The sequence below is a fragment of the Ammodytes marinus genome (genome assembly GCF_949987685.1).
Source record: "Ammodytes marinus genome assembly, chromosome: 14".
NCBI classification, from domain to species: Eukaryota; Metazoa; Chordata; class Actinopteri; order Uranoscopiformes; family Ammodytidae; genus Ammodytes; species Ammodytes marinus.
Window position 1 is genome coordinate 27,870,292 of NC_137218.1, and position 24,390 is coordinate 27,894,681.

General features: G+C 43.4%; 1 protein-coding gene across 2 annotated transcripts in view; it reads left to right on the plus strand.

The window, feature by feature from the left end:
• med13a (mediator complex subunit 13a) overlaps nucleotides 1-24,390 on the plus strand; it is an 84,680-nt gene that overhangs the window by 18,420 nt on the left and 41,870 nt on the right. For both annotated transcript variants that reach the window (XM_080041695.1, XM_080041696.1), the window contains exon 3: nucleotides 7,823-7,991. In XM_080041695.1, coding sequence (XP_079897821.1) covers nucleotides 7,823-7,991 — 169 coding nt within the window. The remainder of the gene's footprint in view (nucleotides 1-7,822; nucleotides 7,992-24,390) is intronic.

Below are 24,390 nucleotides of genomic sequence, written 5' to 3' on the forward strand. Positions count from 1 at the left end.
TTTTTATTCTGTTCAGTTGCGCGAGGCCCTTTTTTTCTCTCAATAAGGAAATTGCTCTTTTCCTGCCCCCTTTTCCTTCCTTTGCCCGGCTCTCTCTCTCTCTCTCTCTCTTTCACTCTCACACACACACAAACTGTGTTCCTGATCTTATCCCTCCTAAGATGTGTGTGCACCTGATGCATTAGTTTTTCTTGCTTTCAAAATCACGGAGCACGTAGGCTCCACTTATACTTGGCATCTAGCCGGAAGGTTGTTTTTCCTTTTGGGTTGGATGTGTTGTTTGAAAAGGCTAGCTGAACTTGCTGTGTGTGGTGTAAAGCTGTGGCATTTTGGAAGTAGATTGGGATTGGGATACATTCTTCCCCCTCCCGCCTCACTGAAATAAAAGTCGACACTTCCCCCCTTTTACATTTTTACACCAGATGTTTATAATTACATTCATGCAACATAGCTGTCTGTTTGCTTAGCAGCTCCTTTAAAGCAGCCTGGCTGGCACAGTGTGTCTCTCTCTTGTTAGGGAAGGAAAATCAATATCATTTACTGTTTTGGTAACCTTGGAATCATCTCAATGTAAACATATATTTCTTTCACATTACAACAGCAAGACAAAGGGGTTCACTAAATAATTGAAATCCATTTTGATAAGCTTGCTTCTGGGCTGGCTCACTCCTCCCTGGCACACACTCCAAACTGACACTACGGGTGGGTCACACAGGCGCTATTTATTTGGTCTGTGGGAGATGTTTGTTGGGAGACTTGACTGAAAGGAGCTTAAGTGCTGTAAAGATGTGAGCAGTGTCTGTTAAGGCCAGGACACACCAGTCCGACTACCCGAAAATGGAGACTGCCGATTCAGGGAGCTCCAGTCTTCCCGTCGCGGCCAAAAAGTGCAAAGAACACACCAAACCGACTGCTGACTTTCCGTACGCTCTGCGCTTGCGCAGGACGTAATGTCTCCATAACAGCAGGCGGCGCTAATCTGTATTGTGGCCCAAAAAAATACGGAAGCCGGAAATGATGGGACGGCTCTCTAGACCATAAACATAGATAGAAATACGTATTTATATTTATGGACCATAAAGAGCACCATTTTTAGCAGAGAGTGTCGAGCATGGTGTCGAGCAGTTAACAAGGGTTGATGCATGTGAGTACTCGCTGAACGAAACAAACAAACACATTAAAACGATGGCTAAATGTTGTTAGCTGTTTGTGCTACCCGCCTCACTTCCGGGCTTCACTGATTCGTTAGCCCTCCACAAATCAAATTGCTCCAACTGAAAGACTGCCCGCTCAAAAGAAGCCCGACGACATCTACGACGACCGATTTCACGGCACACACCAAACAGATTCGTGTCCCCGCCCCCTCCCGACTCTACGACGGCGATTATCGGGCCGGTGTGTCCTGGCCTTTAATGAGATTAGACCAGCCATCGTTCTGGCCAGTGCAGAACGGGAGTCAGAAAGCAGCTCTGAAAAAGGCATTAGACCTGATCTGCCCCCCTGGTTGGCAATTGAAAAAAGCTTGGCCCCAAAAACTTCTCTTCCTGCCCTCCTTTTCTCTTCTCCCAGACCACCTGCCTCCTCTAGAGGAGACCACTTTACCTTGTCCAGCGGTCAGAGAATTTGGAACCAAATTAGGAAGGCCTGTGAACTATCGAGCACGACCATACATGCCCCAATCTGGCAAAACCATGCCTTCCCCCCATCGTTCACAGATTCAGCATTCAGAGATTGGAGTCGGAAGGGAATAGTAACAGTTGAGGACCTTTATATAAATGGTCACTTTGCTTCATTTGATCAGCTAGTATCAAAGTTTTCACTGTCGAAAGCTCAATTCTTCAGGTATCTACGGTTAAGGAATTATGTCAGACAGAATATACCATCCTTTGAATCACTGCCCGCAGATGACTGTGTCCAAAATTTTACTAGACTCACCAGAAGCTAAAAATCTGATTTCATCTTTTGTGGGAATATTTTTAGACCGGCAGGACAAATCTACTTTGAAAATAAAGCAAGCCTGGGAAAAAGACTTAAACATTGGAATAACTGACGATGTCTGGGAGGGAGCGCTAAAAAGCATAAAATCCTGCTCTATAAACTCGAGGCTTCAGTTAATTCAATTTAAGGTCACACTTAGATTGCACTATTCTAAGGTTAAACTGCATAACATTTTCCCAGATCTTTCGCCTTTATGTAACAGATGTAAGATTGCCGAGGGTACACTTGCTCACCACTTTTGGGAATGTCCAAATCTTTACAACTTTTGGTGTCTTGTAATTCAATGGTATTCTAATGTGTTAAATGTGTCTTTAACTCCTGATCCGGAAACCGCCCTGTTCAGACATTCCACAGCCCTGGAAAAATTGGACCACAATGCACGCATAATCATGGTGTATGGCATGGTTATTGCCAAAAGATGTATCCTGAGGCTGTGGAAGTCCGACTTGGCCCCCCAATTTGAAGCCTGGCTGAGGGAAATGGTGGGCATTCTACATGTGGAAAGGCTACGACATGAACTGTCAGGTCACCCCCATAAATTCCCCGCTATATGGGGCCCAGTGCTGCGGCACTTAGGGAACCAAAAGGTGTGAGGTTTGCCCCAGTTTAGTTTTTTAGTTTTTGTTTTAGCTTTGTTTTGTTTCTTGTGTATTTATAGCTTATTTTTTTTCATAGCATCATTTTGTCTTAGTTATTTATTTAATTATTTTTTTCTGTATTCCTTGTCTGTTTATGTGAGGGAGGGGGGAAGGGAGAGTGTTGTGTATGTGTTATTACTTATTCTTTTTCTTTTTTTTTGTCCATATGTAAAAAAACATAAAACCACTAAAATAAATGGTGGAGGGCTTTTTAGGTGAGGACCAGGAGTTTGTAATGGATCCGGTATGAGATGGGGAGCCAGTGGAGTTTTTTGAGGACTATTGGTATATATGGTCAGATAAGGCTGCAATTCACTCATCGGATACCGGACTGACACCATCTAGCCACATACTGACCCAAATTCCATAGTCTGTTTAAAAAAACTAAATTTAAAAATCAAAAAATTTCCTAAATGTGATTATTTTATCTATGAAAGAAAATTTCATTTTGAGACCATAGCACACGTTAAAAATAATTTAGTAATTGAAAAATGTTGATGTTTTTCCATGCCGTTTGTCAATGCTGTAGTTGTTTATGTTGTTGTTGTAACTGTAAAGCCCATGTTATATGGCTTTTTTGTTGAGAATAATTATCTCTTAACAACTTCTTTCCCTTCAATTGGAATATTTTCTTGACACTTTCAAACCGTTCAAAGCAGTTCAGCTAAATTCCAATGTTCCAATATATTTCAACCTTTTTTTGCATTTTTGTATATTTCTCTTTGCTTTTTTAAAATTAGAATTGCTGTGTTGCTTAAGCCTTTTTATAAACCTAAATGTATAATATTCTATCCGGTGCGTCATATCACCCGAATGATTCCAGTCCTGTGAGCTGTACGCAGGCTAATTACAGTCTAACTCTTTGCAGGTGTGTGGAGAAAGACACTCCAAAATCCATTTAAACCCAAACCGTGCTGGCAGTGTGTCAGTTTTTTTTGGTGTGTTCATCCCAGCCTGTAAAACTATGTCAATAGAAGCCGGAGCAGACTGGCCTTCCTCCGCAGGGATTCTCGAGCAAGCGCAGAACGCAAACTACGAGATATCTGATCCTGTATACATGCAGTTAGAATGGCAACTATGAACAAGTTATCTAGGTGTTCTTATCCGACTTCGCTTGTCGGTCAATGTGCCGATTTGTGTGCGAAATAGATCGGATAAAGGTGTTTACATGCATTTTACAAGTCCTGTTGAAGTCTTATTTGTTTATTTACCCGATTATGAGTCTGCATGTAAACGCACTGACTGACTCCACCTTTAAATCCACTTTTCATTATGATCATGTAAAAATCATATGAGTGGTGCTTTTACCCTTTTCAGCTAAATTAAAATATAAAATCTCCTTTTCTGTACTTAAAAACCAAAACAGGACGCTATTGAAATGTGAATTGGTGAGCCGTTATACTACTGGTATTAAAGCTAATGTGCAGGAGGAGCAGAAAAGCACCTGAAAGCTCCACAGGCTAAAAGCAGACAGTGGACAGGTTTCTACCTAACCTAACCTCTCTGTCTGTCTGTCTGTCTGTCTGTCTGTCTGTCTGTCTGTCTGTCTGTCTGTCTGTCTGTCTGTCTCGGTGAGAACACACTGCTGTCACCATTACAACTGTGCGCCATCCCTTTTTCTTTTTTTTTGTGTGATATTCCAGATGTCTCTTTAGATATGACTTGCTGTTTTGCATTCCAGGAAATGTGCAATTTTCTTTTTCAAGTGAATGCACAACATCCTATTCAGTGTTACCCGTGTGTTTGATTAGAAACACACAATCGCCCAGAGAGCTACGTATGTTTATTAAAAAGGTTTGTAAGACTGGAATTGCAATGTGTTTCCTAATGGGATGGTTAGGATAGTGTGTGTATTTAGTTTGTTGTCACTGTGAAACTGTGCTCAGACTTGGATCTTATGCACACAAGTGGTGTAAACATGTCCTGGCCTACACCTCCATTCCTCTTGAACTACCTCTGTGGACAGTTAACGGTTCAGTAAGCGGAATGGTCAGTTTAGCTAACTTCCTGTCAGCAGTCCCCTCTCTCGTCACCACATTAATGCACTGCGGTCTTCTAGCAGCGAGTTATCTAGCATCATCTCAGATCCATAAGTGTGATAAAACATGATTAAAAAAAAAAACATCAAAACAGACATTGCGAAGGATTTTTACTTGCTCCGCCATTGTAGGCGCATACACATTCACCCATCTGTTGCTCTCGGTTGCCCTGCACGTGCACCGGCAGTGAGACGGGTACCGGTTTGTAGCGTTCTCTCTTCTGATTGGTTATCAGTAGTGGGATCCCTGAAAAGTTTATTTGCTGATTACATGCAGAGCGGGTGTCTGAGGCCCTGTTTCCACCTGGGATTATGATGTGATTTTGGAAATCCGATCAAAGGTGGCCAGCTCTCAGTCCGTGTGTTCACACTTGTCTTTTCAAATGTGACTTCTTTGTCTACTTGTGATCGGATTGCATTTACCCACTCTGTATGTAAATCAACACGTACATCATTTCCGTTTGCATTGGTGTTATTAACCGGTGGTGTTCAAACAAGTAAACATACAGGGCTGTACTGTGCCACAATTTTAATCGCATTTGCTATTAAAATGCATTACGTGCGAAGATAATTACTCGTCTAGGTTGACGAGATGGGCTACTGTCTCATTTAGACAAGGAGGAGCGATGCACAACACTGCTTAGAGGGCTCTACATTAACACTCGCCAAATGTGGGTAAATATCATAGATAGTATATAAAAGTAAAAACTCTTAGGCGAGTAAGTTATTACGCCACTTTGGCTGGTGAAAGATGTGTGTTTGCCGGGCGGCTTTTCTAACGTCTGCTACACTTGTCCACTGCCAGTACACGGCTTTCTATATGCAGTTAAGTTACTGCATATGCGAACAGAATATTTCCTGTGCGCCTTCACATTAAAAGCCTGTTACTAGCCAACCGCGAGTTGACTTTTATTTTTAAGCAGATAAGAACAGGAAGTCGCTGCATTGCAGCTCACCAGTCAATAGCAGCGATTTCCGTGTTTTCAGATTTACGCAGTGAAATGAAAACAGAGGACAGAAAGCTTGTCATTTGCAATACTGGCGGATGCAACTAACGTTCATGAGGCTTCTATAAAAGCTGCATGAACGCCAGTGATGCATTTTCAACGTATTTCCGCTCAGGCAGGGGGCGGCAGTTGAGTAGGAGGTCCCTAATGTGGACAAAAGTCACTTTGCTGTTTCCACTATCAAATGAATGTGGACACAAGCGACGTAAACCACCTCCGAATGTGTTTTTTGTGATCCGATCTCAATGCGTCTTGAGAGTGTTTTCACCTGTAGTTAGAGCTGTATTCATGTGATCAGATCACAAAAACCACATGTTAAAGCGGCTACGAGTAACATTTAAATATATTTTAAACAGCCTCATGTTTCCTCTGATAATCATAAATTACCTTTAACAGCAAACGAGACCATCAGTGCAAAGAAAGACGTTTTTATATAGTTTTTATTACTGCTTTTGGTCTGGTCGCACACCCAGTCCGATTTTCGGTTCGCTCGTGCAGGCTCTATGGTCACATATTGGTCGCAGATTTCAGTGTGGCGCTGCAACGCGATTTGACAAGCCTATTCCTCCAGGTGAGGGAAGGGGAGCGGGAGCCTAGTTTGAGACAGTTATTTGTCGTCATAATGACTGATAACGGGGCTGAACCATCAAAGAAAAAAAAGAATGCAATGAAGAAAAGCTAAAAGGGAGAGTGATAGGCGGGCGGGATGAGGGCGTTGCAAAGCAACGTGTATACAATTTCACAAGAGTGAAACTAGACTGCAGTGTTTACTCCTAAATTAATGAGCGGTTGGTACTAACACAAAGTTTGCTTTGCTTCACCATCATCAGATAACCATTATCTGAAATAGTCATTATTTACATCAACAACACAAACACATTACCTCATCTTGATCCATACTAACCGTCTCTCGTTCATTCGCTTTCTGTGAGGACACGTAATCTTTCAGCTCCGTGAGAGAGAGTAGTTAGGTGACACTGCTGCATCAACTCATTGCAATCAGGTGTGTGTAGCACTGACTGGCATTAGTTGATGCAGTGTCAAAACCACTCTCACGGAGCCGAAAAGAGTCCTCACACTTTCAACACACGGACATGCACTATATTGCGCCCTTCTCAGTTCACACTCGCACGCCTGGCACGAGCTAGAAAACAGCTTTGCGACAGCGGTCGTCGTAAAAATACTACCGCTTTTGTCCAAAGGGGACGCCAACGTGCCATGTTACTCGTAGTGGCTTTAAAGACGAATGGAAACGGGGTCTGTGAGATCGGCTTTATGAAACGCTCACACTATATAAGTGAATAAAGAGCGATTTAACACTTTTATTAACATAAAAAAATCGCTTACTTCACCTTTTTAAAGTGTGTTTCAGTTCTAGCATTTTTTCTTAAATATTCCTCAAAGAAATGCATACGAATTGACTCAGTAGTATAATAGTTTAACTTTAGCAAGGTATGGCTAAGTGATAAAGTGTGTTTATTTCCAAAGCTTGACATTGGCAACGCAGTCACTGTGTATTGTGAAAATATGTTTTTTTATGTTAAACCATCATTGATGTACATCCCTGTTAATGACTGAAGTTTAAGGATGTTATAGGCCATGTTTCTCACATGCACCACTCTCACTCTAGTTCTTAAAGGTGGGCCCTAGCAATTTGTTGACAAATACCTTTTTGTCAAATCAGTGAATATTTCCTCACTATCTGCTACCTATCCGTACCGTGAGTGTGCTGAAAAATTCAAATCTCGTGTTAATACCCTTTGTTTACACACTAGCTTACAGAGCCTAGGCTGTGTATAAAGCGGCTGTGGCGAAGCGGGTAGGGCGGTGGCCACTGGAGTGCAGGGTCGGTGGTTCGATCCCCCGTCTCCCCGCCACATGCCGAAGTTTCCTTGGGCAAGAAATTGAACCCCGAATTGCTCCCAATAGTTTGCTTGCACCCTGCGTGGTAGTTGCTGCTGCTATCAGTTTATGAATGTGTGTGTGATTGGGTGAATGTAACAATGTGAAGTGCTTTGAGTCTGTGAAAAACCAGGGAAAAGCACTATAAGTGGAGTCCATTTACCATTTAAACAGTCCCAGACACTCCTAAAGCTTTACTCACCTTTTATATGTTCTATCTCTTTCTCTCTCTCTTCCAGTGGAGGACGACGGTCTGTGGGAGAACGGCCTGTCGTACGAGTGTCGCACGCTGCTGTTCAAAGCCATCCACAACCTGCTGGAGCGCTGCCTCATGAACCGCAGCCTGGTACGCATTGGAAAGTGGTTTGTCAAACCGTACGAGAAGGACGAGAAGCCCATTAACAAGAGGTAAGTCTGGCACAGCTTATTCCTATCCAGACTGGCTCTTCTGTCTGTTTTTTTTTTTTTTTTTTTTTTTTAGATTATTTTTAGGCATTTTCAAGCTTTCTTGGATAATACCGAGTTGATATGGGGAGACAGAGAGAGAAGGGGGATGACCTGCAGTAAAGGTCCACGGGTTGGATTTGAACCCGCGACCCATGCATCGAAGGCCGGAGCTAATAATTAAATTTTATTAAGCGCTCTATCCACTACGCCACCAGAGCGCCCCTCTGTGGCTGTTTTTAAATGGCTATTTTCTTACCGTTGCCCTTTTTTTCAGACATGTTATGTCACTTCTTGTTAGGCTTGTGATGTGGTGTGCTGCTCCCAACACACTTTCTATGTGTGCTTCAGTATGACTGCTTTGGGTAACCCACACTTCTATGGGTTTCTGTTCCCAACGGGCGACACTTATATACAAATATTATCTAGTATATCTAGTATAGCATTATCTAGTACAAATAGTACCTGAGTACTCGCTGTTGACAACTTGTGCCTAACTATTGTTTTACAAGGTAAACAGTGGAGACAAACAACAGGCGGTCTTGAATCAAATCATTTGCTAGCCCCGTTAGCGCATGCCGTTGTGATGCTAGCAGAGTGGAGATAACCTGCTAGTAGCCAAAGTGGTGAGTGGATATGCCTCCATTAAGTTTTGGTGTAAGGTGAAGGCTTCAGCCAGCTTATGGTATTTTCTCGAGCCGGAGTTCAAGCCACCATCGTCAACAGCCACTAGAGCGTAGCGTAGCGTTGGCTGCTGAGGTTTACAAAGTGTTGTTAAGGTGGCTGCTAGCCTACCACAGACAGATATGAGGGTTGTAAAAACAAGACTGAAAGAGGTGCTGTTGTGCCAGAATGCCAGCGCTGTCTGTCTCGTGCGTGTGTGTGTGTGCGCGCGCGCGTGCGTGCGTGCGTTTGGCTGAGACATCCTCCACCTCCTCTGTGCTATCTGCTGAGCTTGATTCCTGTGTGTATTGATAAGAGATGGAGACGGGGCTAGAGAGGATAAACTGACCTTAGCACTTTTGTCCAGCAACTCCCCGTCTCTCCACACACTGAAAACAATCTCTTCATGTTGGTTTGTGTAGAAGTTGTAACTGGCAGTGTGTGAGGTGTGATTGAGTCTAATGCTTGCACCGTGTGTAACAATAACTCCGGGGGCAGAGTTAGTTAAATGAGAACGCAGACAGCAGCCTCTACAAATTGTGCAAAACAAGCTCTAGAATCAGAGTGACTGTTATGTTGGGTGCATTTCAATTAGCTAGCAAAAACTTCCAGCTGTATTCTGTGTGTGTGTGTATGTATGTGTGTCAGTATGTTATTGTTTTTGAGCTGTGCCGCCGGTGTTGTTGCCAGAGTTTTCCCCGGTCAGGTGACCACAGGGGCCACGCAGCGACATGATAATCGGGTGTGTGTGGGTGTTTGTTTGCTTTGTCTAGTTATAGAAATGACCACAAGTGGGCTACCTAGAGTTAGCTTGTCTTTATCATAACCACTGACTCTTGCTATCTATTAGACTCTCCTCACTCAAGGTCTGCGTATGGAAGAATTTGAATGAACTCTCAGAATAAAAGGACGGACAAAATGATACTGAATACTGAAGCCACTTGTCTCTTAAGCTTTATTTATGACTTGCTTTGAGCTGTATTGCCTCAGACGGCCTCAGTCAAGAGGGAAAGAAAACAATGGTCTTTTCCTCTGCCCTGGAATTCACAGGCCACCCTCTGTCTGTGAGTCTGCTTCTCGCTCTCTCTCTCTCTCTCTCTCTCTCTCTCTCTCTCTCTCTCTCTCTCTCTCTCTCTCTCTCTCTCTCTCTCTCTCTCTCTCTCTCTCTGTGGTGTCACTAGAGCAGACTGTGGCCAGGTTAAAAATAGTGGTGCAGTCACCCCCAAGATTTTAGTTGTCGTCAAGGATGTTTTTCCTCTCTCTCCCTTTGGTGTGTGTGCGCTGTGCTCCAGCCATGCTGTGGATTTCAACCAAACAAAGCAACACAAAAACTGTGACGGAAATTTACCAGGCCTCTGTAGTGGGCTATTTATTTATTATTTATTTGATGTCTCTACTCTACTGCGCCCAAACCAGCTGGTCTAACAGTGACAATGTCCTGAGGTTTTATATGTGTTTTAAGTTGTAGTGTGATTGTAAATGTATCATGTAATGTTGCTTTGTTTTTCTTTGGGGCAAATTTAAAGGTGGAGTTGGCGATCCTGGAGAATGCTTTGTTGTCAAAATCACTTTTTTGTCAAAATCAGTGTTGAATCTCAGCCTAGGCTCAGTAAACAGTTTGCTACACTACAGTGGACCCCCTCGTTTACGTGGCACTTTCCAGAGCCTAGGCTGTATATTAACACTGGATTTCTTTTTTTAAGTGCATGCACACAGTACTTACAGGTAGCGGTTTGTGAGGAGAAATTCACAGATTTTGTGTTTTCTAGAATCGCTGACCTTTTAATCCTAACTACACAGAGGGGAATCCCACTCTCTACATCTTTAAAAAAAGAAAGATGTCACCTTTGATTTCTACAGGCAAGTCATCAAGAAGAGATGAGATAAACCTTTATTGCCCCAAGGGGAATTTGTCTCGCAATTGGGAACATTAAAAAAAAAACATAAGCACAAATAGTGCATAGAAGCACAAATACATACAGACTCAGACAATGATAGACAAAATGACAGACTAATACAACCCACAATAAACATTACAGTGTTACAATTTTGTTTAGGCCTGGTGGTAAAATCTGATAAAGAGTATGCGTGCGACGTGCGTACTGAATTTCTTGTAGAAATTGACCAAAACTAACCGTATTATGGATGAGCCTCTTTTGACAGCCCGCTACAAATTATGGCATAGGGTTATGCCTTCACATTCGGTAAGTTTGTACATTTTGTGTTTCCCTCAGGATTTTTTGAGACTGCTGGGGGAGAATGGACCTTCTAGTGGGGTCTTGGGGCATGCGGAAGAAAACATTTAACATTTTAAAGTTAAATGCATCAATCTTGTGCACTTTGAGAAGCTAAATCTAAATTTTATTTTTTTTGCTCTGTAAACAGCTGTCATATGTCCTGCCTAAAACTATTTTCTGGAATAATTTGGAGACACAAGCCATATAAACTATTGAAGAAAAACACATGGATATGAAAATAAAATACAATAAACACTAAGACCTAATATAAGCCAAATTTCGTATTCCGACCATTATATTTCATGTAGCCTAGTTCTCAATTTAAAACATAAAAATAAAGCTTGTAGGGCTACAATAGCCTGCTGTTTTCAAGATAACTTGCTGCGCTGTCTCAGCTGTTGATATAGATTGGTTGCCGCGACGACATAGCGACTTTAACTTTCTAAGTTTTGCTCAACACTTTTTCCTGTTCAACTCCCTGTTACTGAGTCCTAAATATCCAGTGTATGCCATATTCTCGTCAGTTTCCCTGTTTGACATGTGCGCTGCGGTGCGCAGAAAATAATAAAATAATAATAATAATTATTATTTGTTTTTTATTTTTTTACTTTAAAAAAAAAATAAAAATCTTGGGCAGCTGTTGGCGCCAGGCCTGTATAATGGTAGGGGAAACACTGAAGATTCAAAGTGCATAGTGCAGGCTTTAGGATGGCTCTACACCTGAGTTCAACCTGTTAGTTAGCTGAATACTCCTTGGCACAAAAGATGTCAGTGCTCTGTTGGTTTTTACAAGAGGCATTCTGTAACACAGACCTGAGGGGAGAAGGGAGGACTCCGGGAAGAGGGGGTGAAATGGATTGTCTATTATCTTCAAGGCCAAATTTTTTGTATATTCCTCAGCAATGCTCATAATGCTCTTCACCTCCATTCCAGTTATTTTCCTTCTTGATTTTGTAACCTTGTCCAGCATATTCCTGTTCTGGACAGACAGGCCACCCCCCCCCAACACTGAATCGCAAAGGTCACAACACTTTGTATGAAAGTTAAATAAAATAAAGAAGAAAGTCTTACTTGCACTGCATGTGTGCGATCTTGAGCTTCTCTTCCATGTGTCTTTTCACCATGGAGCTTGTCCCAGCAGTATACTGCCTAAGAGCAGTCAATGTGTTGACCCCTAGGGAGAGCTGACCCTCATGGCGTGCTTTGATGTCCCAGGGCCTGGCTCAGTCCATAGGGGGATTGGGAAGTTCCAGGGGGGATTCCCACGCTCATTGTTAAGTCAAAGCTTGTACTCACTTAACTGGACATTGTTTCATGTCCGTCATTCTTGAATATAATTCCCCGTTCAGAAACGCACACTAAAGCAATTAGCAGTGTTTGCTAACCCCTCTGCTCATCTGTCTCTAAGCACCTTGTTTGTGTGGGTCAAGCACTTGTAGCATTGCCTCTTCTTCGAAATCACAAGTGGATTTGCGCCAAGGAAATACCTTTGAGCATATGAAGTTGTTTTCCGAAGGGCAAAATCAGTAGGGTCATGGTCAGACAAACATTTTATTCTTGTCACCTGGATGTGTGATGTTTATTAGATCTGATAGAGAAAGACATTGTATTTCTAGTTGCCAATAAACTGCTCCAATCAAATGTGTGTATGGGAATGACTGGCTCTGGTCCCCCTGTGCAGCGTCCAGAGTGTCCAGTTGGTGGAGGCTGTGGCCAGCTCAACCCCAGACCTCAGCATGTACTCAATGCTTACGTCATCGCTCTCAGCCCCGCCTCTCGCACTGTGTGTGTGTGTGTGTGTGTGTGTGTGTGTGCGTGTGTGCGTGTGTGCGTGTGTGTGTGTGTGAAGCAGCAGCGACGGAATTTACAAAATCTATGACAATGCCACTCTCCAGTTGCTCCTCCTTTTCATATCAGAATGATGTGAGGAATCAGGGAAAGACATTTCAGAGTTGTTTTAATAATGCTGCGCAAAGTAATATGACATAAATAAATACCGTATATATAATGAAATTAAATAATTCAGTTTATGTGTTATAAATAACTCAAAAAGTTGTTTGGATAAACCACTGCGCATAGATAGGTTGAAGGCTTTTGTTTTGAACACATCCAATGCAGCAGCAGCAGCAGCATGGGTTGATAGAGCTGACTGTAAATCTCTTTGTCTGGAGTTGTGCAGCCTGGTAGTGTTCTATGTCAACCTTCTACTGCTAGGTAGACCAGGAGACAGAGAGGGAGGGAGGGAGGGAGAGAGGGAGAGAGCACGAGGGAGGGAGGGAGGGAGGGAGAGCTTCTCTTGGTTGTCATGGCAGTAGGGAAATGCACCATGGGACAGTGTGTGTTGTGTTTCCAAGGTGAGGTGGGATGCTCATACTCTATTGGTCAGCTTGGGAGGCAGTCTAATTCATTCCCTGCGTTCCAAATCACATACTCTTTCTTTTTTCTACACTACATACTAAAGTACAGAAAAGTTTAAGGGCCACAGGAGAGAAAAAAAAATATCAGATAAAGAAGATTTTTTTTTTCATTATGTTGAGAAATGTCAAGAATAAAGACGAATACTCCAAAATGCTATTGGAGTTAGTGGGGCATTTATGTAATTTTCAGCATACTACAATTGACGTGCATGTATTGGGACATCCTAAATCTTTTTTTGGCATACTAAATAGTAGGGAGGTATGGGGATTGGAACTCAGGGATTGACTTGCTCCTAATTGGCCGCATTGCTTAAAAATTCCAAGCAACGTTAGATCCAGCCTGCTTTTGATATTTCAATTTAATTTGTACTCACATAAATAACATTAGCTTTTTCCTCTGCTGCCTTGGAATGCACTCTGTTGTATGACAAGCTGCATTTACAAGATCAACAGTGTTCTCTCCAACTGTGCTGCAATCAGGCGTGTTACATTACCGCTCCTCTGTGTATTAATATGTGTTAGCCTGTTGGGCATTTAGTGGTTGCTGTAGTCTGAGTGAAAGCACCATTAACAAATCAAGCTGTTGTGAAATGAGGCCAGTGTGCATCAGCAGCACATATTAACCAGAGCCAATCATAATGAATGCAAAAAAAACATAGTTACACAACAACAACAAATATGCCTGTGGAAACATATGCCACTGTCTGCACATTTGGGCACGGCTGTGTGTTGTGTGTGTGTGTGTGGCCCAAGCACATTGTTCCTCTGTTGTTTTGGCCCTGATGTTGGGAGGTGTGTGTGTGTGTGTGTGTGTGTGTGTGTGTGTGTGTGTGTGTGTGTGTGTGTGTGTGTGTGTGTGTGTGTGTGTGTGTGTGTGTGTGTGTGTGTGTGTGTGTGTGTGTGTGTGTGTGTGTGTGTGTGTGTGTGTGTGTGTGTGTGTGTGTGTGTGTGTCCTGGTGTGCTGTGGCAGAGAGCGGCAGTGCTCTGAAAAGTAGGACAGTGCAGGATAAAGGGCCACTGCCTCCGGTCTGGAGCTGAAGCGCTAAATTTACCCCCTCTGCGCTCCCAGCACAACACAGACACACATACACACATACACAAACACACAGGCCACAGACACACATACACAAACACACAGGCCACAGACACATAAACACACAGACACATAAACACACAGACATGTCAACAATCGGCACACGTGCGAGCTTCTCCACACACCGAGGGGGGAAATTGGAGGAACTGGCACACAAGCTTTTCATTTGAATTATTGCCGTAAGGCCCAAGAAATACAGCCAAGCAAAACTGCATATATAACATATACTGGGCATAGGGAAGGGACTATAACTGATGATGTAGCTAGCTATACAGGAAAAGCCCAGCCGCCCCCCCCCCCCTGCACTGCATCAGTCTCTCCAGCGACAGGGCCTTCCCCAGAGAGAGCAGTGGGACCCTGTTCGCCCAGCTCTCTGGATATATCATGTTGCTGCTGGGAGAGAGCCCTGTCCACACAGATAAGTATGGCTCTTAAAGGGGAAGACCCAGTTTTGTCATTGGTGTGTATGGGTCATCATCTCCTTAATTGCTGCACACTTATACATTATTAATAGTCCATTTCACATCGCACCGCTTTTGCACGGCTTTGCAAAGACCCCTACAATTAGTAGCTCTCCGAGTGCTTGTACGCCCACTTCTTTAACTATACGGTCTTCTTGTTGTTTGAACTGTCAGCCTCAAGGCAAACCATATAACGTTACAGTCACGTCTATATGAAATAAATGAACATGTCACATGACACACAATTCTTCAACTGTTTTGAGGAGTGTGAAGAAGGAACGAGTCCATCAGAGAAAACTTGCCTATTTTGATTCTAATTCTAGTCCTCCTTTCTGCTCCTGAATGCCTCCTTCATGCCTCTCCTATGCCAGCTCCAGGCTCCTGGGAGAACACAGTTTGTTTCTCATTACTAAAGATGTCAGCCGTTATAGACTTGTATCTATTTGTTGCGCGGAGGAAAGCCATATTTGTGTCGGCAGTAAAACAGGAGGGTAGCAGCTATGTCACTATTCATGGTGGGCATCCTGTGTCCTTCCACTTCCCCTGGTCCGCTTGTGTCCGCGCAGAGGTCTGATTAAGTCATCAAAGTTAAAGTTGGAGGCTACAATTCTGGAGAATCTTCCAGTTTTGTTAATAGAATAACACAATACAATACAACAATCTTGGTAGTAGCTGCTGGTTACCGTTCTGTGTGATGCCCAGCTCTGTTTGAGTCAGTGGAACTCAATGGGAATAATTCAGTGCTTTATGTTGTCAATACAATGCGTATCACACTGTAGTGACACACACCAAGAGGGAACAGATGTTTTATCACCATGCAGTGATTATGTGAACATGGTGATGAGCATAAGTACTGGAAATCTTTTTATTAGAACAGGCAAAGGTATCTGCCTGGCTTAGATTGAGCCAGGCAGATTGAGTGTGAGTGTGTGTGTGTGTGTGTGTGTGTGTGTGTGTGTGTGTGTGTGTGTGTGTGTACATTTGCGTGTGATGTAACCTAAACAAGGAGTTAGGGAGCTGGAACCCGACTGGTTGTCAGGATTAGGTCAGTATTGTTGTGTGTGTGTGCTTCTGTGTGTGTGGCTATGATAGACTTGCAGAGGAGCAGATTTTCAGTGGTCTTCTTGGTTCTCTTTCTATTTATCTCTCCCTTCAAAGTTTAATCTGACACATATAAAGAGGCTCTCACCCATTCTCAGTCTTGTGGCGGAGGGAAATCAATTCAAAGTAATAGAGCTCTCCTGTGTGTGTGTGTGTGTGTGTGTGTGTGTGTGTGTGTGTGTGTGTGTGTGTGTGTGTGTGTGTGTGTGTGTGTGTGTGTGTGTGTGTGTGTGTGTGTGTGTGTGTGTGTGTGTGTGTGTGTGTGTGTGTGTGTGTGTGTGTGTGTGTGTGTGTGTGTGTGTGTGTGTGTGTGTGTGTGTGTGTGTGTGTGTGTGTGTGTGTGTGTGTGTGTGTGTGTGTGTGTGTGTGTGTGTGTGTGTGTGTGTGTGTGAATGCGATGTCCCTAAGAATTTAAGTCTAGTGTTCTCTCTAGCAGCCAGTCTCCTGTAGGAAGTGTGTGTGTGTGCGCGCCCTGGCATTTCTTTGGCAGCAGACAGTGCTGTTGTTTCCCAGTGGTCAGGTGGCTAGACAGTGGGGGAGATTATTTCACCCTCTGGCTGGTGTGTCCTCTAATGCAGCGCTTGTTTACCGCCTTCAGTCTTTCCTCCCTTATGCGTCTTATCTTTCACTCCTCTTGAAACAAAATGTCGCCTCATTGTTCAATGATAATACTGTATGTCTTCTTATCAATGGGCCTGTTTTCCTTGTTGGTTTCATGTCAATTCCTCTAATCTGGCTTTTGATGTAAGAGTCACTGCTTTGAAGTATTTAGTTGACAGGTAATTGCAGCTATCATGTAAACGGTAAAGCAAGCTCCATAGTATTTTTCTTTTAAAGAGAGCCTTATTTACTTTTGGCGAGTCTATTTAACGCCTCTGTTCTTGGTCTAAAACAATGCATCCTTTTTTCATGTGACGGCTGATTGTTGTAATTGTAAGCTTTAGTTCCAGAAACATTGTTTAAATGGTGCCATGGTGCCAGAAGCTGTGCCCACGCATCCATGTTGTGTCACTGCAGCAAGCACATCAGTCAAAACATGTTTACCTAACAAGAAAGAAATGTTCAAGGCAGAGCATAGAGGACTAGATTACAGCAAGGCACAATGTCCAGAGCTGGGTTAATGGTGACCCTGGCTGCTGCTGCTGTTGTTGATGTGAGGAAGTGTACATCAGCTGAGAGGAAGCCTGGGTTCTTGAGCCACGCCAAGCCCAACAAACATCTGTGGAATGTCACAGCTCTGCAGCCTTTTACACTCCTTTCCATTCCATTGTGATGAGTGGCTGCTTCTCTCTGTTTCCCATCATTGGAAACTCATTGAACAGTTGGTAAGATAGAACAAGCCATTGGAAGGAACCATCTTTGGCTCTAAAGTCCAGGACACACCGGCCCGATAATCGCCGTCGTAGAGTCGGAAGGGGGCGGGGACACGAATCTGTTTGGTGTGTGCCGTGAAATCGGTCGTCGTAGATGTCGTCGGGCTCCTTTTGAGCCGATTGAACATGTTCAATCGGCGGCGGGCAGTCTTTCAGTTGGAGCAATTTGATTTGTGGAGGGCTAGCGAATCAGTGAAGCCCGGAAGTGAGGCGGGTAGCACAAACAGCTAACAACAGTTAGCCATCGTTTTAATGTGTTTGTTTGTTTCGTTCAGCGAGTACTCACATGCATCAACCCTTGTTGACTGCTCGACACCATGCTCAACACTCTCTGCTAAAAATGGTGCTCTTTATGGTCCATAAATATAAATACGTATTTCTATCTATGTTTATGGTCTAGAGAGCCGTCCCATCATTTCCGGCTTCCGTATTTTTTCGGGCCACAATACAGATTAGCGCCGCCTGCTGTTATGGAGACATTACGTCCCGCGCAAGCGCAGAGCGTACGGAAAGTCAGCAGTCGGTTTGGTGTGTTCTTTGCACTTTTTCGGCCGCGACGGGAAGACTGGAGCTCCCTGAATCGGCAGTCACCATTTTCGGGTAGTCGGACTGGTGTGTCCTGGCCTTAAGAAATTGCATTGGGCTTTTTGTTTACTGAGCAATTCTTTAAAGATATTTTTTTTTGCATTTTTATGCTTTATTGATAGTGTAGAGACAGAGTTGAAATGGGGCAGAGAGGGGAGTGACATGCAGAGAACGACCGTGGGCTGGAATCGAACCCGGGTCCGCTGCTGGCCGAGGCCCATGGGGGGGGACGCCCGACCAACTGAGCTAAGGGCGCCCCCCTTACTGAGCAATTCTAATAGTATATAATATAATCTGTCTATTCAATTTTGTTGAAAATAATCCTAAAATGCAGCCTCACACAGTGTGACATCTGTGGCAGTTTTAAACAGTGGAGAGGTGAACTGAAATATGATGTCCAATGCAATTTTAGACATTTAAAGAATTAAAAAGCAGTGTGCTTGTTGACACAAATGCATTTCTGGCTCGGTGTGTCAGCTGGTCCTGTTGCATTGCATAAGCCCTCACATAAAGTCAGATGTTAAATACTATTCTGTATGCTGCCAAGTAACCGGCTGCAATGCACGGACCTCTCTTGCCATTTGTCACCCTGTCTATATGAGCGCGGGTTTGGGGATTTGGGGCGTACTTATAGCCAATTGTTTTAGAATGTTTCCATACGGCCAAATTTGCGGAAAACATTCCACTTCCACATCAGATCAAAGCTAATCCCGCTGCAACATATTTTTAAATTTCTGTTGTTGCGCGTGTGGACGTATTGGGTCGCGGGGGACCCTATCATATGCTTACATTTCATGTCAGCTCATTATTATTTGTACCATGCCTGAGTACACATCTCCCAACTGTGCCAGGGCCAAGAAAGTGTGCCGTGCCTGAGTACTGAACGGAGCACTCACACTGGTCAAACAAACCAGACTTTAGGGGGCAAACGTACTTGGGCACAGTACAGATGGTGTACTTCAGATGGTTCCTTCAAATGGTGTGAGGGAGCCCTTATGTCTCCTCTCCTTATCCAGCCAAAGGAGCACCGTTTGGGCCGTTTGCATGTGAGAGGTGGAGCAGGGAGTGTCAGTGAGCCAGTGTGCATAAATGACAGTGGCATGTGAGTGAGCGTACACTGTGTGAGTGTGTGTGGCGGAGAGGAGAACTTTATTTGCCAGTTAATAGATGAAGAGTGGAGTGGGAGCAAAGATGGAAACACACACACACACCGAACAGATGATTAAAATATCTCCTGGCTTTTTGTCAGGCTGCGACAGCAAACCCTCCTCCCTTCATATTCCTTCTCAACATGACGGAGAGAGAGAGATAGATCCCACACATCTGGTTAAGGAACAAGATTTTTGCGCCAAATACCTACCGTAAATGTTTTGAATGATGTTTAACTCAGAGCATTTGCAACTTGCTGTGTCAAATGTTTTTCTCTCCATAAAATGATGCATTTAATTCCTCTTATATTGGAGCAGACACATAAGTAATGTTTTGGAGTCTGTTGGAAGCTCATGACAGTGTGCTGCTGACAGGTGGCATTTGAACACACAAATGCACAGGTTGGTTTCTGTGCTACTCAACAACTGCCTTGGGTTTTGGGCGCGTTTCTGAATTACAAGCAGTATCTCGCTGAAGGGGAGATGACATTCTAAAAATCCCTGAGAACCTTGAGGCAGGTTACACACACACACACACACACACACACACACACACACACACACACACACACACACACACACACACACACACACACACACTGTGTCATGGAGTGGGGCCTCCCGAGGGGTCCCTCAGGGGGTGTTCCTGGGGGCCCTTTGGCAAAGTAAAGAATCAGTTTTCAAATGAAATCCCCAATTTTATTCTGATTTCACTTGAAGTGAATGCACACAGGGAACATGCATGCATCCACGTGCATTTAAAGGAATAGTTCATGAAGTTCACCACGAGCGAACAGCTTTTAAGATGTCTGTGTCTGTTTAAAATGTGTACTTCTTTTTCTTTTAATGTAAAAAATCAACATATTATGTAATGGAATGGTCTTCTACATTTATTTAATGATATTTTGAAAAATACTTGCAGTCAGTGCATGGAGACTTCCCCCTGGCCACACTCGACCTGCTCACCTTATCTCGGCTACCACAGACACACTTTCCCACCATGCTTAACAGCTGTTGTATGCTGGGGTATAGTGTAGCCCACATCGTGTGTGTGTGTGTGTGTGTGTGTGTGTGTGTGTGTGTGTGTGTGTGTGTGTGTGCGTGTGTGTGTGTGTGTGTGTGTGTGTGTGTGTGTGTGTGTGTGTGTGTGTGTGTGTGTGTGTGTGTGTGCGTGTGCGTGTGCGTGTGCGTGTGCGTGTGCGTGTGCGTGTGTTCTCGTTTTGGCCTCACCAATAGGCCATGGTTGTTTGTGTATGTCACATGGGGACTGGACAGTGAACACAGCACACAGACAGACAGACAGACAGACAGACAGGCAGGCAGGCAGACGTGTATGTGCTGAAGTTTTTTACAGCACAAGCTTCACTAAGTCCTGTTGCTTTGGTGTGTGTGAGTGAGCGACACAGAGCTAGGGAGACGTGTCATGTGCTGCTGCTGTCATTTTCTCACCAAGCAAGCACCTGTTGATATTGGAACTCTACATTAAAACATAGTGACCTAAGTGTTAAGTATGGTCATGTCAGTCAATACAAATAACCAGATCTGATGAGGCTGTCTATATGTTGTTTATAAGAGGGGACATATGGAGTTGAAACATGACATTTAAGAAAAAAAACGTAAAAATAAATGTTCATACAAAACAAATTCTCACCTAATCACTACTACTGGATAGTATAATGTGATCGTTTAGCGTGTGGTGACTGTAAATGCCACGCAGCTGGCATGGACCCATAAACTCCTTAGCCAATCAGAGCACACCACCGTTAGAGCAATCTGTCCAATCACATTTGTAAAGAATGGATTAGAATAGGGATATGATACTGTGTTTGTGTGTGAGAGAGTTGGCTTGTACCTCTGTGTGTTGGGCCACAGATGGCAGCCCTCTACCTCCCAGCTTTCCAAGTGGCCTGCTGCAAACACACATGTGTGTCAAACCCATACTATTTAGTATGCCAGAAAAAGATTTAGGATGTCCCAATACATGCACGTCAATTGTAGTATGCTGAAAATACATAAATGCCCCACTAACTACAATAGCATTTTGCAGTACTCATCTTTATTCTTGACATTTCTCGACATAATGAAAAAGAAATCTCCCTTTTTATATGATTTTTTTTTTCTCTCCTGTGGCCCTAAAACTCCTATGTACTTTAGTATGTAGTGTAGTAAAAAGAAAAAGTATGCGATTTGGAACACAGGGAAAGTGTAGTGTCAGGTTCTCTTTGCGTGTGAGTGGAGAGAATGGCAGGGTTGCAGTAAGTCTAACAACCTATTTGGCCTCACTCTGTTGGACCTCTATCTTGCAAAACTAAATTGGGCTCCTGTAAGACAATCATATAAATCTGTAATCGGTAAATTCTTATTGAATAAGAAATATTTTTAATAAAAAATGATATATATATTTTTTAAAAAGCTTCCACTTTATGTGACCCAGTGATTAAAAATCAGAAATGAATACTACACAGGACACACCTCTCTATAGTGGATTTTAGTACTTGTTCTATTTTCTATTAGTATTCTTTATAGAAAACCCATGTTTTACTTCAATAGCGTTAGCAGATGATGGCCAAGATACATTATATAAACACCCTTCCATTTTACCGATAGGCTAATGTATGAAATCAGGAGGATTTTTTTTTATTTTTTTTTCGGGGTATTTGAAAATGTTTAACTTTTCTTTTCAATGTGTTGGAAAAGTGCTTAAAAAAGCTGTATGAACCCTGAGAAACACACCAGAGAATTAGCTGCTCATCTTTGTACATTCGTGCAACATTCATTGCTTGGCAAATGTGTTCATTCCTTTTCCAGAGAGCCTTAAATGACCCCGACCCCCCCCCCCCCCCCTTTAGCCCATCCATTCTCAGTCCCAGTCTGCCCCTGCTTCCAGTGTCCGGCCCCATGCTGTGCTAATGGGGGGGAGAGGGGTCTAATGTCTGGCTGTCATCCTAACCCACATCTTTATTTCTCTTCTTGCTGTTTCTCTCTCTCTCTCTCTCTCTCACACACACACACACACACACACACACACACACACACACACACACACACACACACACACACACAAACCGCATTCAAAGGAGCCTTGTGTATTTTACAAGTTCAAAACAGGAGCAGCCGTGACACAAATGAAAATGATAAGACATGGACTTTAATTTGCTTTCATGCCATCATTTGCCACAACGCCTCTTAGTACACAGTGGACCTGGCTACATCCTGAAGTCCTCCTTTGAACTGAATCCAGAAACACATAGAATTGAATCGTTGGTTTCCAAAACATCCCTCACCCCTTACTTTTATCCCAATGTTTAACTACTTTACGCGCCCCACACACATCCTACCTCTACTGCGCGTCTACCTCGCGTCTGCGTCTGACTTTTGGTCACAGACTGTGAAATCAACGTAGAGCGAGCACACATCCAACCTCAGACGCACTGCTGAGGCGCGTCGGAGGCACGTCTGCAGCGCCGCTCCCCTTCACCTCAGGAGGCTCGCCTATTTTTTTCTGAGAGCAGCGCGTCTCTCTCGCGTCTCTGTGCTTTAACTGATAGAGAAATACTCTGCTGACAGTCATACCAGCAGCATTCACTCTAGTTACACGTTTACCCGGTGTGTTTATTTCAAAATAAAACATCCCTCAGTCGTATACGCAAATAATCCCTTTATTTCACGATGTAATTGTGCAATCAAAATCCGAGGGATTCAAAACCTAATTTTCAATTAGTTCTGGCATTTCATTTTTGGATAAATGACACATATAGAGATCCAATATAGTGAAGAAATAAAAAAGATCATGATGAGCGCAACAGTTTTCCGTTGCTCTATCTGTGTCTACGGCCTTCTTCTTCCCCGACCACACCCCCCTCTCTCTCTCCCGTATAAATCAGTAAAGTGATTTTTGAAATACTCTGCTGAGAGTCATATTGACTTCATACTGGCAGCTTTCGCTGTAGTTTCACCATTTCCTGGTGTGTCCCCTTCAAAATAAAACTTCCAACAAGCAGCAGCAGCTGCTGAGACGTTGCATGTGTGTCCGAGAAAAGTCCGAGAGAGGCAGCAGTAAGGTAAGGCGACGCGCTCCAGAGGTAGACGCAGGATGTGTGTGGGGCGCGTACTTTATGGTATTGATTGGCACACATATTGTCTGTCCATGTAGGAACTTGAGGTCAGTATTTCTTGAAAACTGGAGCTAGTATTGTGAGATTGAAGCCTCAGTATCATTAACAATGGTGGCTGGATTAAAACCATATGCTGATGGTGACCACGTGCAAATAGTATTTTTCAGCCTAATTCTTCCAGTCAGCTTGGACTACAAATTGAACTACTACTATAAATGTTGTGGGGAACAAATACAATACATTTGGAAATTGGCTTGTAATCTTTTCTAATCAGTTACAGGCTATAGAAGGCGTGAGTGATGGAAGGGTAGTTTTCAATTTGCCTCACAAACTCCCCCACGACTTTTTTTAGTGTGTTTTTGTAATGAAGAGTATGCGATTTTTAATGGTTATTTGTTGCTACGTTCTGCTATCGATATTAGCCATTACACGATCCCTTTCTCTGATGTTGACGTTGTGTTTGAGGTAGGGGGAACAAAGTCCACCGCTCTGTGCATGAATGCGTACTAAAGTTCATCTGAGGCCATGAGGCTTCAGCAGTCCCATTAGCTGCTGTTTACAGCAAACACCGAGCTTCTGTGTGTGAATGAATGATTTATTTCAAATATGCAACAACAATACAATAATAATAATGCATCAACAGGAGTCAGCCCTAGTGACTCCTGCAGTGTGTGTGTGTGTGTGTGTGTGTGTGTGTGTGTGTGTGTGTGTGTGTGTGTGTGTGTGTGTGTGTGTGTGTGTGTGTGTGTGTGTGTGTGTGTGTGTGTGTGTGTGTGTGTGTGTGTGTGTGTGTGTGTGTGTGTGTGTGTGTGTGTGTGTGTGTGTGTGTGTGTGTGTCTTATCACATGCCAGAACATTACAACAGGAGTTTCTAATATCATATAATAATCACTTTATCTTTCACTGCAACAATAGCCAGGTTCACAGCAGAGATATGGTGCACATGTTGCAAAGTCATCTCCCAGGAATACCTGCTATGGCTTTCATGTATTTGATTGGCCAGGTGATGTCACATTTTCTGTGTGTGTGTGAGTGTGACAGGCTTGAAAATGTCTGACCCTATCATATGCTTACATATCATGGCAGTTGCATTTTAAAACCTGCATGTTTTAGTGAATACATTTCTCTCTCTGTTGCTCTACTTGCTTCCAGCTGTAGAATATGAATATC